This window comes from Sinohyriopsis cumingii, chromosome 5 (genome assembly GCF_028554795.1).
Source record: "Sinohyriopsis cumingii isolate HCF-2022 chromosome 5, ASM2855479v2, whole genome shotgun sequence".
NCBI lineage: Eukaryota > Metazoa > Mollusca > Bivalvia > Unionida > Unionidae > Sinohyriopsis > Sinohyriopsis cumingii.
This window is the reverse complement of record NC_142965.1, coordinates 29,125,944-29,142,543: the sequence shown is the minus strand read 5'-3', so window position 1 is coordinate 29,142,543 and position 16,600 is coordinate 29,125,944. Positions and strand designations below refer to the sequence as shown.

The following is a 16,600-nucleotide window of genomic DNA, read 5'->3' as shown; positions in this document are numbered from 1 at the left end:
AAAAGCCTCAGTTATCATCTCCCCTATCAGAATTATGGACTGGCTATGTTGTCAACCCAAGCACAATCAATCAATTCATTTGCATTCCTTGGTTCACAATGGAATGCAACAACAGGCTCTAAATGTCATTCACTAGGGAGACTAAGTCATCAGTGTTGATTTGCAAGAGCATGACTTCACATACCCACTCATGCTGCTTCCAGAAAGTTCCTGTGATTTGCCTATAAGACAATGTTCTACAAAACAGCAGGTGATTTATATCTTGTAGCAAGACATGATATCTCTTGTTACTCTCCTTCTCATCCTCAGACTCCATGACAGCAAGGACATGTGTGACCTCGCACTGTTTTAAGATTTTGTTCATCTAGGTCTCCCTCAGGAACTAGAATTGAGTCATTTTCAATTGTGGCTTCCTTTACAGAACAATTCACCTGCAAGAGAATTCCATCACCTGTTAGGTTTGCTCGTTGTGGCAGCAGATGTCTTAATTGTAGGTCACCTTTTTGGGCTTCCATTTCAAAGATTCTTTGTCCAAATGGAGGCCGAACATTGGACCACAGGACCAACTTTCACAATCTGCACAGAATGAGGTTCCATCTCAAAGGTAGAAAACCCCACTTGATTTGTGTTTGAAATACCACTGCAACTACAAATTCCAGCTTGCAATTGCAACTTCTGCACATGTGAACACATGGGTAGGGGTAAGTCTCCTTCCGTCATGATGTGATGCCAGTGGAGTGTGGCCTTCCATCATGTTGAGATGCCAGTGGAGTGTGGCCTTCCATCATAGCATGATGCCAGTGGTGTGTGCCATCCATCATGACATGATGCCATTGGAGTGTGTCCTTCAATCATGATGTGATGCCATTGTGGTGACTTATCTCAAATGCCAATGTGGAACTGAGTCTCTGGACTTTTGTCTTTTTGTTTTGGAGTTTCTTCAACTACAAATCGACATTTAACCCCTCAGGTGGCCTAGTGGTTAGAGTGTCAACCTCGGATGTGGGAGGTCGTGGATTTGATCCCCGGTTGAGTCATACCAAAGACTTACAAAAATGGTACTAACAGCTGCCTCGCTTGGCTCTCAGCATTAAGAGGTTAGTGTTAGGACTGGTTGGCCTGGTGTCAGGATAATGTGACTGGGTGGGACATCATGCTACATGTCTGTGGCATGATGCCCCAGTGCTAGACATCACTATAAACTGTCACATTGCAGACATCTTAGTGATATCATAGCGATATGGCTGTAAAATTGTTAAAGCTACATTAAAAATCCAAATCACACACACACACACAAATCGACATTTAAGAAATACATATCCTAAGCAAGCTAAATGTATTAGCAGATTTATTGTCCTGTGATTTACCAACTAATGCAAATAGAATGGTCTCTTCATCCCTCATTTTTCACATAATTGGTGCTCACTAGGAATGACCAGTGCTTTACCTATTTGTGACAATATGAAATGCCAAATTCCCAACATTTGTCTCATCAGTCCCAGATCCAAAGCATAAACAGTCAATGTTCTTTCTATAGATTGGAATGGCCTAATGTGTATGTTTACCCTCCAATACCTATGGTCTCAAATGTAATACAGAAAGTGAGAATTGGAGTGTTGCCTCATCCTGAGTGCTCCGCTGAAATAAAAATATTTTATCATCAGTCTTGCACCAGAATCTTCTCAAGGAACAACGAAGGTAGGTGTTGAATCCCAACCCAGAGTTGCTGAACCTGAACATCTGGATCTTATTAAAATATTCCCTCTGGAACAGTTCTCACAACCAGTGGTGGAGAAATTGCTCAAGCATTATGGCCCTCCACCGTAAAGGCATCGAAAGGTACTGGAATATATTCTGACAGTGGTATGCACAAGAAGACTTTATACCAATGCTGGCATCTATACCTCTATGACTAACTTCCTAGGGCTTTTTGAGGAGAACACTTAGCATCAATCACAATTAAAACCCCTTAGAATGTCCTGATAACCATCTGACCTCTTATACAGGTAACACTTTTCCTGTCAGAAGAAAAGTCAATCTGCCCTTAACATACAAAAGGTCTCAGCATCAGTGCTGTGGAAGGTCCCCTTGTAGGTTTACAATCATCTGTTGACCTTGGCCTGGTCAAACTGACCTATTCTGTAGAAAGCTGTCCAATTTATATGAGTAAACAGGAGGTGCTTAAAGTATACAATGATCTGTTTCAATGCGCTTGAATCTTACCTAACTTGCAAGTTTCATCTTAAACAGGATGTGATGCCCATAGTATGTCCCACAAGATATGTCCCCTTGATGCTGTTAGAGATAAGCTACAGCATGAACTCCACAGAATGGAAAAAGACATGATAATTAAAAAAGTAACAGATTTTTTTGATTGGGTCAACTGTTTGGTTGTTTTTGAAAAACCCCAAACTGGTAAATTGAGGGTATGTCTTTACTCCAAAGCACTGAATGATGCAATATGCAGACCACGTTACTCAATGCCAGAACACTGGATGACAATACGCATGATTGACAAATACCACCTGCTTCAGAGTAGTAGAAATTACCCATGCATAATGGAGTGTCAAATTGGATGGTGAATCATCAAATTTGACCACTTTTAGAATGCCATTTTGGATCCTGGTGCTACCTTAGATTGCCGTTTGGCATCAAAAGTGCCCAAGATTTTTTTCATAGAAAAGCTGACAAAATATTTGAAGGTTCGACTAGAGTGACAGCAGTAGTAATTGATATTCTTGTCTTTGGATGCAGCAAGAAAGATAACGATCAGAAGCTGCACATAGTGCTAGAATGTACCCATGCTAAAGGTATTTGGTTTAGAAATGCATAATCAGTGTGTCTGAAGCACCATGTTTGGGTCATTTGTTTACATCAACATGTCTTAAACTCAACCCCAGTAGAATTGAAGCAGTTGACAAGTTAGGTGTCCCTCAAAGGTGAACTGAGCTTGAAATTCTTCTTGGCATGGTTAATTACCTGTAGAGTTTGCCACAAACTCAGCTGAGGTAACTAAACCTCTGCATCAGAAAAAAGATGAGTTTATGTGGGATCAGCCTCAGACATATTTATCAAAACAAAACAGTTAATAATACAGAGTCCCATATTGGCGTTATTTGATCACAAGAAGCCAGTAATTCTGGAATGTGACGCGTCAAAACATGGCATTGGTGCTGCTATTATATTCAAGATGGCTACCTAGGTGCATTTGCCTAAATTTTTTTGGACACAAACAGAAATGGGCTATGCTAAGATTGAGTAGGAAATGTTGGCAATACCATTTGGATGCACTGCATTTCCATCAGTATATCTATGGTGGATGAATCACTGTTTATGCTGATCACAAACCATTATCTGCAATAATGAAAAAGCCCTTCTCAGTACCCACAACACTTACAAAGAAAGACGTTACATTTGCAAAAGGATGACATTGATGTGCAACATGATGTTGGTCCCCGTGACATTATTATAAAGGGCACCAAATAAATGATGATTACTCAACTTTACTTTAACTAACTTTGAAATAAGTTTTATCACACTGATTCCATAACAATCCATGCGATCTTTAAATGAAAATATTCAATATTTAAATACGAGTTATGCCAGTCATACTTTATATGCAGTTTTTATTCTCATCTATGTGATCCCCCTCTAATAAATGCAGCTGAGACCTCTTATTGAATACTTTCCTGCTACAGAACGGGTAATCTTTTAAGCGGGGACCACGATATTGCATTCCAAGTTTGATATCACATTGTGCAGTTTGATATCACATTGTGCACTGTGTTGAAATCTTGAAACCAATACACATCATGATAACTGTATTGTTGTACATTGTGATGCATAATGTACCACTGATTTTTAGATAATGAAACCTTATTTGAATGTTAGACTATTAAAATTATATCTGACCTGCTTTTTTACACCTTAGTTGTGATTTTATTGAGACTAGAATGAATGAAGTAACTGATCATTTCAGAGTGCCTGTCGCCTTGTCCTGTTGGAAAGTTTGAGGTACAGCCCTGTGATACAAAACACAATAAGCAGAAAATCTGTAAAGGTAATTATAATATCCCACTCTCTACATATTCCATGCATTGGGCATGCTTTTGCTTCTCAGTAATGGTTGTGATAGAGTGGTGCACGGATTATTTTCCTCTTCTTGTTGTAAATCTACAAATATTGAATTACATTACTGCCTCTGGTAAGCCACCTTTATTGTTTAATGTGCACTGATGAGACACAAGCTGGATGCAGCAATGTATTACAGTGACAAATAGTTACTAACTTATTTTGACTTGTATTGAATTATGTCCAGTAATTTAAATATGTTAATTAAGCAGTATTGTTAGGTATTGCACAAGATTTAACACACTCCTACCAGAGGGAGACGTAATCAGCACAACTTCATAACACCTGCCATTTTTTATATGCCCTCCAAAAGGTGGAGTGCATATTGTTAATTGTTATCTGTCAATCTGTTCATAGTCAAACCTGTCTACAGCAACCACCCAAGATAAAAAGGCAAACATGGCCTTTATAGACAGGTGACTTCTACAGACAGGTTCAGCTTTCAAACTTGGTTTATGACAAATGTATACACTACAAACCAAATAGCATTAGCATTATTATTAGTAGCAGTATTATCATTTTAGCATTATTATTAGTAGCAGTATTATCATTTTTATTATTTCAAATAGAATTAGCATTATTATTAGTAGCAGTATAATCATTTTTATTATTTCAAATAGCATTAGCATTATTATTAGTAGCAGTATAATCATTTTTAGCATTATTATTAGTAGCAGTATTATCATTTCTATTATTTCAAATAGCATTAGCATTATTATTAGTAGCAGTATAATCATTTTTAGCATTATTATTAGTAGCAGTATTATCATTTTTATTATTTCAAATAGCATTAGCATTATTATTAGTAGCAGTATAATCATTTTTAGCATTATTATTAGTAGCAGTATTATCATTTTTAGCATTATTATTAGTAGCAGTATAATCATTTTTAGCATTATTATTAGTAGCAGTATTATCATTTTTAGCATTATTATTAGTGTCAGTATAATCATTTTTAGCATTATTATTAGTAGCAGTACAATCATTTTTAGCATTATTATTAGTAGCAGTATTATCATTTTTATTATTTCACCCCAACCACCCAATCAAATCAAGAAAACTACAACTGTGTACACACATTCGTTTCCCTCTTTCTTACACATGCAAACACTTTTATCTCATTATCAGTAGAAATAGCTCCTAAGATTAAATTACTAATTGACTGCTTACCTGTAATTGTGAAACACCTGGCTGACTTTTTGTCAGGATCTTTAGGGATGATAGTATTTTTTAAACATTAAATAAATGATGGTTTAAGCTGTTGCTCAAAATAAAAAAGACAGATGGCTTTTATTTGTGACACTTGATGATTAGAGGATGACAAGAAACTTCCTGGGAAATGTAGAAATTGCCTGTTGACTCCTGTACATTGTAACTATTACATTATTACTGTTGTGGACCTCCACTATATTGTTACTGCTGTTGACCTCCATTACATTGTCACTGTTGTGGACCTCCATTACATCATTACTGCTGTGGACCTCCATTACATTGGCACTGTTTTGGACCTCCATTACATTGTCACTGTTGTGGACCTCCATTACATTGTTACTGCTGTGGACCTCCATTACACTATTACTGTTGTGGACCTCAATTACATTGTTACTGTTGTGGACCTCCATTACATTGTTACTGTTGTGGACCACCATTACACTGTTACTGTTGTGGACCTCCATTACACTATTACTGTTGTGGACCTCAGTTACATTGTTACTGTTGTGGACCTCCATTACATTATTATTGTTGTGGACCTCCATTACACTATTACTGTTGTGGACCGCCATTACATTGTTACTGTCGTGGACCTCCATTACATTGTTACTGTTGTGGACCACCATTACACTGTTACTGTTGTGGACCTCCATTACATTGTTACTGTTGTGGACCTCCATTACACTATTACTGTTGTGGACCTCCATTACACTATTACTGTTGTGGACCTCAGTTACATTGTTACTGTTGTGGACCTCCATTACATTATTATTGTTGTGGACCTCCATTACACTATTACTGTTGTGGACCGCCATTACATTGTTACTGTTGTGGACCTCCATTACATTATTACTGTTGTGGACCTCCATTACACTATTACTGTTGTGGACCTCCATTACACTGTTACTGTTTTGGACTTACATTACACTATTAATGTTGTGGACCTCAGTTACATTGTTACTGTTGTGGACCTCCATTACATTGTTACTGTTGTGGACCTCCATTACATTATTACTGTTGTGGACCTCCATTACACTATTACTGTTGTTGACCTCCATTACATTATTATTGTTGTGGACCTCCATTACACTATTACTGTTGTTGACCTCCATTACATTATTACTGTTGTGGACCTCCATTACACTATTACTGTTGTTGACCTCCATTACATTATTACTGTTGTTGACCTCCATTACACTATTACTGTTGTTGACCTCCATTACACTATTACTGTTGTTGACCTCCATTACATTGTTACAGTACTGCTAGCTCAGCCTGTTTTGGACCTCCATTACACTGTTACTGTTTTGGACTTACATTACACTATTACTGTTGTGGACCTCAGTTACATTGTTACTGTTGTGGACCTCCATTACACTATTACTGTTGTTGACCTCCATTACATTGTTACTGTTGTGGACCTCCATTACACTGTTACTGTTGTTGACCTCCATTACATTGTTACAGTACTGCTAGCTCAGCCTGTTTTGGACCTCCATTACACTGTTACTGTTTTGGACTTACATTACACTATTACTGTTGTGGACCTCAGTTACATTGTTACTGTTGTGGACCTCCATTACACTATTACTGTTGTTGACCTCCATTACATTGTTACTGTTGTGGACCTCCATTACATTATTACTGTTGTGGACCTCCATTACACTGTTACTGTTGTTGACCTCCATTACATTGTTACAGTACTGCTAGCTCAGCCTGTTTTGGACCTCCATTACATTGTTGCTGTTGTGGACCTCCATTACATTGTTACTGTTTTGGAGTAATTAAAGTTACAAAAAATTTGTAGATGGTTTACATTTTAGGTTGAAAAGAAACATATTAATTTTGGGGTCAAACAGTTCAAGGTCACTGCAACTGGAAGAATAAAATAGTTTTTGCATAATAATTAACAAAAATAAATGAACAGCTTGCATGTATGGTAAGGTAGAGATCTATACATTTTAGTAACATTTGTTACTAAGCACAGAATTAAAATTTTAAAGATAAATAATTTCCCTGATTTTCCTCACTGGTAATTCTAGTTATTTAAAAAAAGACCTTAAGTATTTTTGAAAGAGCTATTAATTTGTGATCTATTGGTTCTGCCCCAGGTTATTAGGTAATATTAGAAATATGAAAAGATAAAAGGTAACACATATAAGATCATTGTAACTTTAAAAAAAATATATTTTGTGCAATTGTTTCTGTTTTAGGATAAGTTCTTATCTAATTTTATGGATAGCTTGCACTTATGGTTAGAAAGAAACCTGTACACTTTGGGGTCAAAAGGTCAAAGTAAGAATTCAAAACGGCATATCTTGTCCATACCACTCAGAGTCAACCATACTAGTAGTACATGGAGGACTATTAAACACTATACTGTTTATGGTTCTCTCACTATTCAAAAATGGCAGCAAGAAGCAGAGAAGAAAAACAAGTCAGCTAAGAGTCCATGAAAATTGTAGACTAGTTGTAATCAGAATAGATTGCAAACTTCAACTGAGCATTTATTTTCTGTATTGGTGTGTCTTGTCTATGAAATCAATGACTACATGAAATGTTGCCCAAACCATCATGCTATGACTGTAATTTTTTGCAGACTGTACCACCAGCTGTACAGATGGCTACTACATGAGCAAGCTATGTGAAAAGAACAAAGATGCAGACTGCCGAAGTAAGTGTCCCCTTGTATTTGATTTTCTTTTCTCATCAATTCATTAATTCATGCACTGACATGTTTGCATAGAAAATTGAAGCCCTTGATTTGGTCAACATCAAAGGCAAGGCCAGATGAAAGGTGAAGAAAACCTTCACTACCCCTCTAGATACTAATGCACTATTGTAATTACACAAATGATTCAATAATAATAATACTAATTAATAATTATTAATAGTAAGAAGAAGAATAATGAGCGATCAACCACAACCAGGAAAATAAAAGAATTACAAGCACTTTCAAGGTTGAAAGAAACAGGAATCACCGTGAGGGGATCTTTTGATTGTATTAGAGATCAGGGTTCGCTGTTAAATAATATAAAGTTTGCATTTTTTTAATCAGATGTGATTCAGATGATAAGCCAGTATGTTTTTATAACTGGTCATTTAATTGTTTATTTCTAATTCAATATAACACACATTTGGATATTGCTGGGTCTTGGCATGGCTCCCAAAATGTTTACAATAATGTCACCAATTTTTGAAAGAGCTACAAAGCTTTAGCACCAGAGTATTCAAGGATTTGATTTAATCATTTGGCAAAATGTGTTGTATTAAATGTATTGTATTCTTGAAAAAGAAATATCACTTCTTCTTGCTTACTTGTTTTTTGGAACATATAGGTCTTTATAAAATCAGAGTTGTTAATCAAATTAGTACTGAATTATCAACAAAACAAGGAATTGTCTTTTTTTGTGTTTGTCTTTAGTGCAACTTGTGTAGAAAAAAAAACTTTATCACCCAAAATGACAGGAACAGTTTTGGTCATTGGTATATTTGTGTACCCTCCCCCATATCATTTTACCTCAGTTAATGCCATAAATATCAATATAGCCCCACATTACATATTTCATGTAAATTTTGAAGGCATCATATTAGGTTGGTAACTGCATCACTGAAAACCATAGTTTTGTATGCTCTTCAATCCCTGCACATGTCCTGTATAGCTAGACTTCAAATGGATACACATGCATGTGTGTGTGTGTGTTTTGGATTTTTAACGTAGCTTTAAAAAATCAGTCGTATCGCTACGATGTCTGCATTGTGACAGTTTATAGTGATGTCTAGCACTGGGGCATCATGCTGCAGACATGTAGCATGATGTCCCACCTAGTCACATTATCCTGACACCAGGCCAACCAGTCCTAACACTAACCTCTTTAATGCTGAGCGCGAAGTGAGGCAGCTGTTAGTACCATTTTTGTAAGTCTTTGGTATGATTGGCCTGGGATCAAATCCACGACCTCCCACATCCGAGGCAGATGTTCTAACCACTAGGCCACCGGAGCAGTCCTTTAGTTAGCTGACTGGTTTGTATATTGCATGATACATTTTATATTATGATGGCACTTTGTGGTCACATGAAAATTGTGTTAATGTTGTTTCTTTTACTGTACTGTGAAATGTTCAAAGGTCATATCATGCATATTAATGGAATTATCTTGCATCAGATTGGCTGACAATGTTATCACTCCAATGGCCAGATTTCTTGTCAGGTTTTGATTTAACTTGGAATGTATGCATATATCATCAGGACCTTGGATAATTTTAACAATGAAGGAAAACTATATTAAAAAAGCAATCTTGCATCTTATTGGCGGAACTTATTATGACTCTGGAAATCACAGCAATGATCAAATTTGGATTATAGACTTATATGATAAATAAGGATGTCATATTTACTATGACTATAAAAAAGTTAAGCTCACCACAACATTACCTCATAGACAGAATGTATAAACATGCAAATTCATTCATGACAAATTTGCAAGTGAAAAAATGCAGGCATTTTCTTAATTTTCTTTTTCTGTAGTATTCATCAGCAGTTTAGATATACATGTATTAGAAGGATGTGTGACAACTTTTTTCCTCATTTGAGTATGACTTCACTTTTGTGCCAAGTAGCGATGGTCATCGCAAAATTACTCGCTGACCTATTTGATCTTAGCAAATAGGAACATGTTTGAAAATTGTTTTTCCTGGCACTCTGTACAAGGGGCTTTGTTTGGGCACAAATACTTTTCAGTCCCTCACTTTCAACTATATACTTGTTTGTCCTATTCATGTGGGTTCCCTACCTTATAGTATTGACTAATAAATCATTGTACTAACTGCCAGTCATCAGTTTGGTAGTTTTCTTATTCGGAAGTGTTTTTCCATAGCTAAAAATAAAGCCTTGTCAACAATGTTTCATTTTTCTGAAAATTAACAACAATATAATGAATCATTTTAAATTTTCACAAAGTTATTGTATATACTCGCTTATGACTCCAACTGCAAACTGCACAGAGCCGGATTGCTATCACATAATGCACCTGGTCTGGGTCTGTACAGCTTGCTAGGAGTAATCAGTAGAACTAATAATATAGACTCCTATCCGCAGGCACATTATTCTAAAGCAGATCAGTGTCTTTATTGTTTAAAGTTTATATGGCAAACTTTTCCATTGAAAGACTTGTCTACTTTGGATGATCATCATGTCTGTGCTACCCCTGTAAGATGGTTGTCTGTGCCACCCCAGTAGGATGGTCATCATGTCTATGCTACCCCTGTAGGATGGTTGTCATGCCTATGCTACCCCTGTAGGATGGTCATCATGTATGTGCTACCTCTATAGGATGGTCATCATGTTTATGCTATCCCTGTAGGATGGTCATCATGTCTTTGCTATCCCTGTAGGATGGTCATCATGTCTTAGCTACCCCTGTAGGATGGTCATCATGTATGTGCTACCCATGTAGGATGGTTGTCATGTCTATGCTACCCCTGTAGGATAGTCATCATGTCTTAGCTACCCATGTAGGATGGTTGTCATGTCTATGTTACCCCTGTAGGATGGTCATCATGTCTGTACTACCCCTGTAGGATGGTCATCATGTCTATGCTACCCCTGTAGGATGGTCATCATGTGTTTGCTACCCCTGTAGGATGGTCATCATGTCTGTGCTACCCCTGTAGGATGGTCATCATGTCTGTGCTACCCCTGTAGGATGGTCGTCATGTCTATGCTACCCATGTAGGATGGTCATCATGTCTATGCTACCCCTATAGGATGCTCATCATGTCTTAGCTACCCATGTAGGATACTCATCATGTCTATCCTACCCCTGTATGATGGTCATTATGTCTGTGCTACCCCTGTAGGATGGTCATCATGTCTATGCTACCCCTGTAGGATGGTCATCATGTCTATGCTACCCCTGCAGGATGGTCATCATGTCTATGCTACCCCTGTAGGATGGTCATCATGTCTATGCTACCCCTGTAGGATGGTCATTATGTATGTGCTAGCCCTGTAGGATGCTCATCATGTCTATGCTACCCCTGTAGGATGGTAATCATGTCTGTGCTACCCCTGTAGGATGGTCATCATGTCTATGCTACCCCTGTAGGATGGTCATCATGTCTATGCTTCCCCATTATGATGGTCATCATGTCTATGCTACCCCTGTGTGCTTCGTATGCAGTTATTTTCCCTTACTACCTTGTCAGGAATGGAACCAGAGGTAATGCATTACTGAATTGGATTTGCTTTGTGGTCAGATAGAGTAAAATAATACAAAAATATCAAAAATGTAATTTACTTCAAAAGAGTACATCATCCAGTCTTATTGCTCTCTTAAAAGTTGCAAATATGTATATGATGAAAGTTAGGTGAAATTACAAATAGTGGGGTTGGGGTGGTCTATTGAAGTGTGAGTTTAATCTTTTGATTTAGGAGAAATGTTGGTATGCAGTAGAATGAAAACGTTCTTTTCTTGTGCAGTTGTTGTTGTTGTAGGGTTTAACAGTATTTTTCAGCACAAGATAGGCTATACATGGCAGCCTGTATAAATGGTGGAGGAAGAACCTGGGAAAACCCCGGAAAGAACCACCAGCCTATGAGAAGCTACTGGCAAGCTTTCTCACATACCCACATTGGCCAAACCTGAGACTCGAACCCATGCAGAAAGAGGTGAAATGGCAGTGATTCATAACAGTGAGTGCTATAGACCACTCTTCCACTTGGGCTATGCTTTTCTTGTGTAAATATCAGATCTATGTCTTTGTGTGCAACAAAACATGTGATATTTTAACAGGTGGCAAAATACCGGATCCAGTATTTATACAGAATATATATATATATATATATATATATATATATATATATATATATATATATATATATATATATATATATATATATATATATATATATATATATATATATTATTTTCTTTCTTCATGGAAGTTGGTGATTGAATGCATCATGGGTAGTACTACACCCTCATCACAGAAGTAGGTCACCATATTTCATGCTTCACTAACTTGATTTCAATCTCAAGCACTGTTAATGCAAGAATCATCAAACTATGTGATTGCATGCATCACTATTAGTACTACACTCCTCCAACAAACATTTTGCTCAGTTTAATTTTTTGCTTGTTGCTTATGACTACATTGTTATTTTGTGTACTGTATTATAATACTGCTATAACTGGAATCAACAAACATTTAAAGAGGATGCATCTTGAGTAAGTTAGGCTACACTCTTAGCTTAAATATAAGTTACTGTGTCCCATATTTCACATTTCACTCACTTTCGTTCAATTGGATGATTTTACTGTTTATGCTGTGGCCATGAAACTAGGTGTTTGTATGCATCTTTTGTAATACCACACTTGTACCAAGCATACTATCTTATTTAGAATTATGAAACTTGGGATGCATCATTATGAGCACTACACCTCAAACTGGTGGACAAGGTCTGTATCAGCCATATTTTATGCTTCACTGACTTGAATTTAATTTCAGGTCTGATGATTATTTCTCAGCCACTGTTCATGCTTGAATCATGTTAATACCACATCTTTAACTTTATGCCTTTAGTTAATTGTCATGACTTTTGGTATGCTGTATGCATACAATCCTATCTAGAATGATGAAACTTGGTGAGTGGATGCATCTTGATAAGTTCTACATCCTCTATGACAAATAAAGGTCTATGACCTTCTTCAAATTTTGTGTCAGATGTTCATTTCATGGATGTTGAGTATACCCCAATCATGAAACTTGATAATTTGATGCATTGTTACTACTAGATCCTTAAAACCAAAGAATGTCATGGTGATCTTCATTTCTTCTTCAAATATGTTAATCATAATACCTTTGGAGAATTACTACTGCCTTGCAAATCCAGCCCTTCCAGATTAAACTTTTAGCTTAAAAGCTAAATGTTATCTGCCCACCTAGGTGGCAGTTAAATATAGTGATATCCCCTTGATGCTGGGAATGGTGCCAAATTCTGTGAAATCATAAATTACCATTGGAGTGAAAGGTATGCTCTCTATATTGAGTACCTGCACAGAGGCTGGAAGGGTGTATTGGGTAAGTATTATTGAAGAAACATTTTACTATAGCAATTGGTTTCTTCTATAAATACTTTACACAGTCATAATACCCTAGGAGAATAAATAAGAAGTGAAGGGAGATACATCTCCATTACCTAAGAGAGACCATCTCCTTTTCAACAAGGTATGTGAGACAGCTTCTAGATAACCTGACTTGAAAATATGCTCCATAAGTTGGCAAGAGGCTTTGAAAGCAAAATGTTTTTCTTTCCACAAATCCAGCAGAAGTCATGAAGACTCATCCTTATGAAGCTGTTGAATGACCTGGGATGGAAACCTTTTACACCATGGGTAAAGGTCTCACAAGATTGAGTTGAGCATTTTAGATAGGAAGATCTCAGAGATAAAAACTGTTGAAGTGTATAGTATGGATCTTCATCCCATGACATGCATAAGTTAGAGAACAGTTTTGCTTATTTGCAGTGTTTTTTGTGCCTTTCCTAACTTCATGATCTAAGATGCAAAGCAAATATTATTGGTATGGGGCAAATGCTCAGTCTTCTTTAAGTACCACTTCCACTGGGTCTCCTAGACGATCTTGCGATGAAGTGTCCACAGGAATTATTACTAAAGTCTGATTACCCATGAATTTTAGCCTGTTCTCGACAAATAAATCTTGGGACCATCATGACTGATACTGACCATATTTTGTCAGAAATGCATGTAGATGCGTTCACAAGTAGGACAAAATATGTATTCACTGATTTTGCCTGCCATTTGCCAATGCATGGAGGAGGCAAGAATTATATGAGAGGTGAACCAGTGTAGCTCTTGAGTACAGTTCTAATTGTGTCTTGGTCAGCTTTCTTAGTACCTGTGATAAATTCCACTTGGGCTAGGATCCAGCATCAGTGGACAGTTGAAATCCAAAATAAACAGAAAATTGGATAGGTCCTTGGTTGTTCAGTAATCCTCTCTTCCATGATAAAGCAGTGTACCAGTGATTTTGGAACAGTTGGTTTTAAATGTGATTGGTGCAAACTGTTTCTTGTCAAAGAGCCATAGCGGGTTGGCTATAGAGCTATGTATGCCTGCACCACTGAGAATATATTCCATTGCCTTTGTACCACCACTTGTGAGAACTGTTTGAAGAAACATATTTTACATGAAAAAACTGGTTTTACATTGATCCATGCTGAACCTATGTATATCCTAGCCTTTCATGTCTTTTACACCCTATCATAGTAGGTAGGTAGGTGGTTATAGGGCATGTTAAAATAATGCTGGCTATATAGTGCCTAGTAATAGTTAAACAATTTACATTTTTAACTGGTAAATTGTTTGACTATAAAGATAATTTGCTTGCCCTACAAATATTTAGCTAGAAAAGGGACCAAGATCTCTTTAGTCTGAGTTTATTTTCTTCACGATGATGTTTACATTGGGTACTGGAGACTAGCGTAAGTAGATCTCAACTATGTATTGATTGATTACACAATGGCTGTTATGGCCTCTATAACTGTTTATATTTTTGATGAAATTTGATTATTTTTTGCAAAAGGTACATAAATTACAGGTAAATTAACTTTTGGATAACCATATACATGTTATCCAGCGTGTGTTAAGTTAGGTCAGAAAATAAGACAGTGATTTCACACTTAACATTTTTAACAGTTCCAGCTATGTTTCATGCTGATAACTTTTGGATAAATTCACAGTTACATTTTAACTGAGGTGTTTTGCTTGTGACCTGGATTTCCTAGATCATAAAATTGAAACTTGTACTGCAATTTGATAATCCTTGATGAAAGTGTTTATAAAAATCATTCTTTTTGACAGAGTACTTTTTGAAGAGTAATCTTTGTTAGACATGTTAGACATGCCAAATTTTCAACACGATCCAAGAGTATGTGACTGGTGTAAGATTCCAGATTTGATTACCTAAGTTTTTGTTGTTTTCTTTTATTTTCAGTGTGCCAGTCCCGCTGTTCAGATAATGAATTTGAATACAGACAATGTTCAACTGATCAAAACAGAGAATGCAGAGGTAGGGATGTTACACACTAGTGAGAGTTACACAATATTACACACTAGAGGCAGTTACGCACCGTTGCACACTAGAGGGAGTTACATACTATTACACACTGGGGGAGTTACTGTTATGCACTTGAGGGAGTTACACACTAGAGGGATTTACACATTATTTCACACTAGAGTGAGTTTCACACTATTACACACTAGAGGGAGTTGCACAATATTACACACTAGAGGGAGCTACAGACTAAAGGGAGTTACCAGTACACACTACTACACAGTAGAGGGAGTTACACACTAGGGAGAGTTACTATTACACACTAGAAGCAGTTACACAATATAACACTAGTGGGAGTTACACAATATTGCACACTAGAGGCAGTTACACACTATTGTGGAGTTACACACTATTAACACGCTTGAGGCAGATACACACTAGATGGAGTTACATGCTATTACACACCAGAGGGGGTTACCCAATATTACACACTAGAGGCAGTTACTATTACACACTAGAGGCAGTTACACACTATTTCACACTAGAGGGAGCTACATACCGTTACACACTAGAGGCAGTTACACACTGTTACACACTAGAGGGAATTACAAAGTATTACACACTAGAGGGGGTTGAACACTTGAGGGAGAGATGTAAAGCAGAAGAAGATTTATAAAAAAAGATATAAATTGTACACTTCAAAAACAGTCTGTAATTTTGCCATTATGATAAAAAATAAGTGATAGTTCTTCTAAAAACAGTTATGGCTTAAGTCATTGTTCCGATATACATTCAGATAACGTTAATACTTGCTTTTTTATTTACCATGCTACTGACTATAAGATTTGTTTTTGCATCCTCCAATCTCACTTGGTCAGTTTGCCAATTTTACCATCACAAATCCAGAGAATGAGACATGACAGAGAGAGAGAGAGCTGTCTATATCCACGAAGATAAAACGGACAGACCAGGAGACCATCAGAGAGTGAAAGATGCCTTCAAGCTTTTCAGTGTTCTCTTTTGCAACTCCTTTGTAAATAAAGGAAAACCAAAGTAAAACATGAAATAGATCACAGTATGTGTATGTTTTTTTTGGTTGTCTTTTAAGCCATGATCTTATTTTTGACAAGTCCAGATTACTGAACAGTGGATGGACAGATGAGCAGGATAGCATAAATCC

The 16,600-nt window shown here is 36.8% G+C and overlaps 1 protein-coding gene across 1 annotated transcript in view; it reads left to right on the top strand.

Annotated features, from left to right (window-relative positions):
* Nucleotides 1–16,600, top strand: part of LOC149798861 (uncharacterized) — a 194,550-nt gene that overhangs the window by 83,046 nt on the left and 94,904 nt on the right. Inside the window, exons 11-13 of the mRNA XM_089957773.1 lie at nt 3,980–4,060; nt 7,943–8,017; nt 15,361–15,435. Of these exons, the coding sequence (XP_089813899.1) occupies nt 3,980–4,060; nt 7,943–8,017; nt 15,361–15,435 (231 nt within the window). The remainder of the gene's footprint in view (nt 1–3,979; nt 4,061–7,942; nt 8,018–15,360; nt 15,436–16,600) is intronic.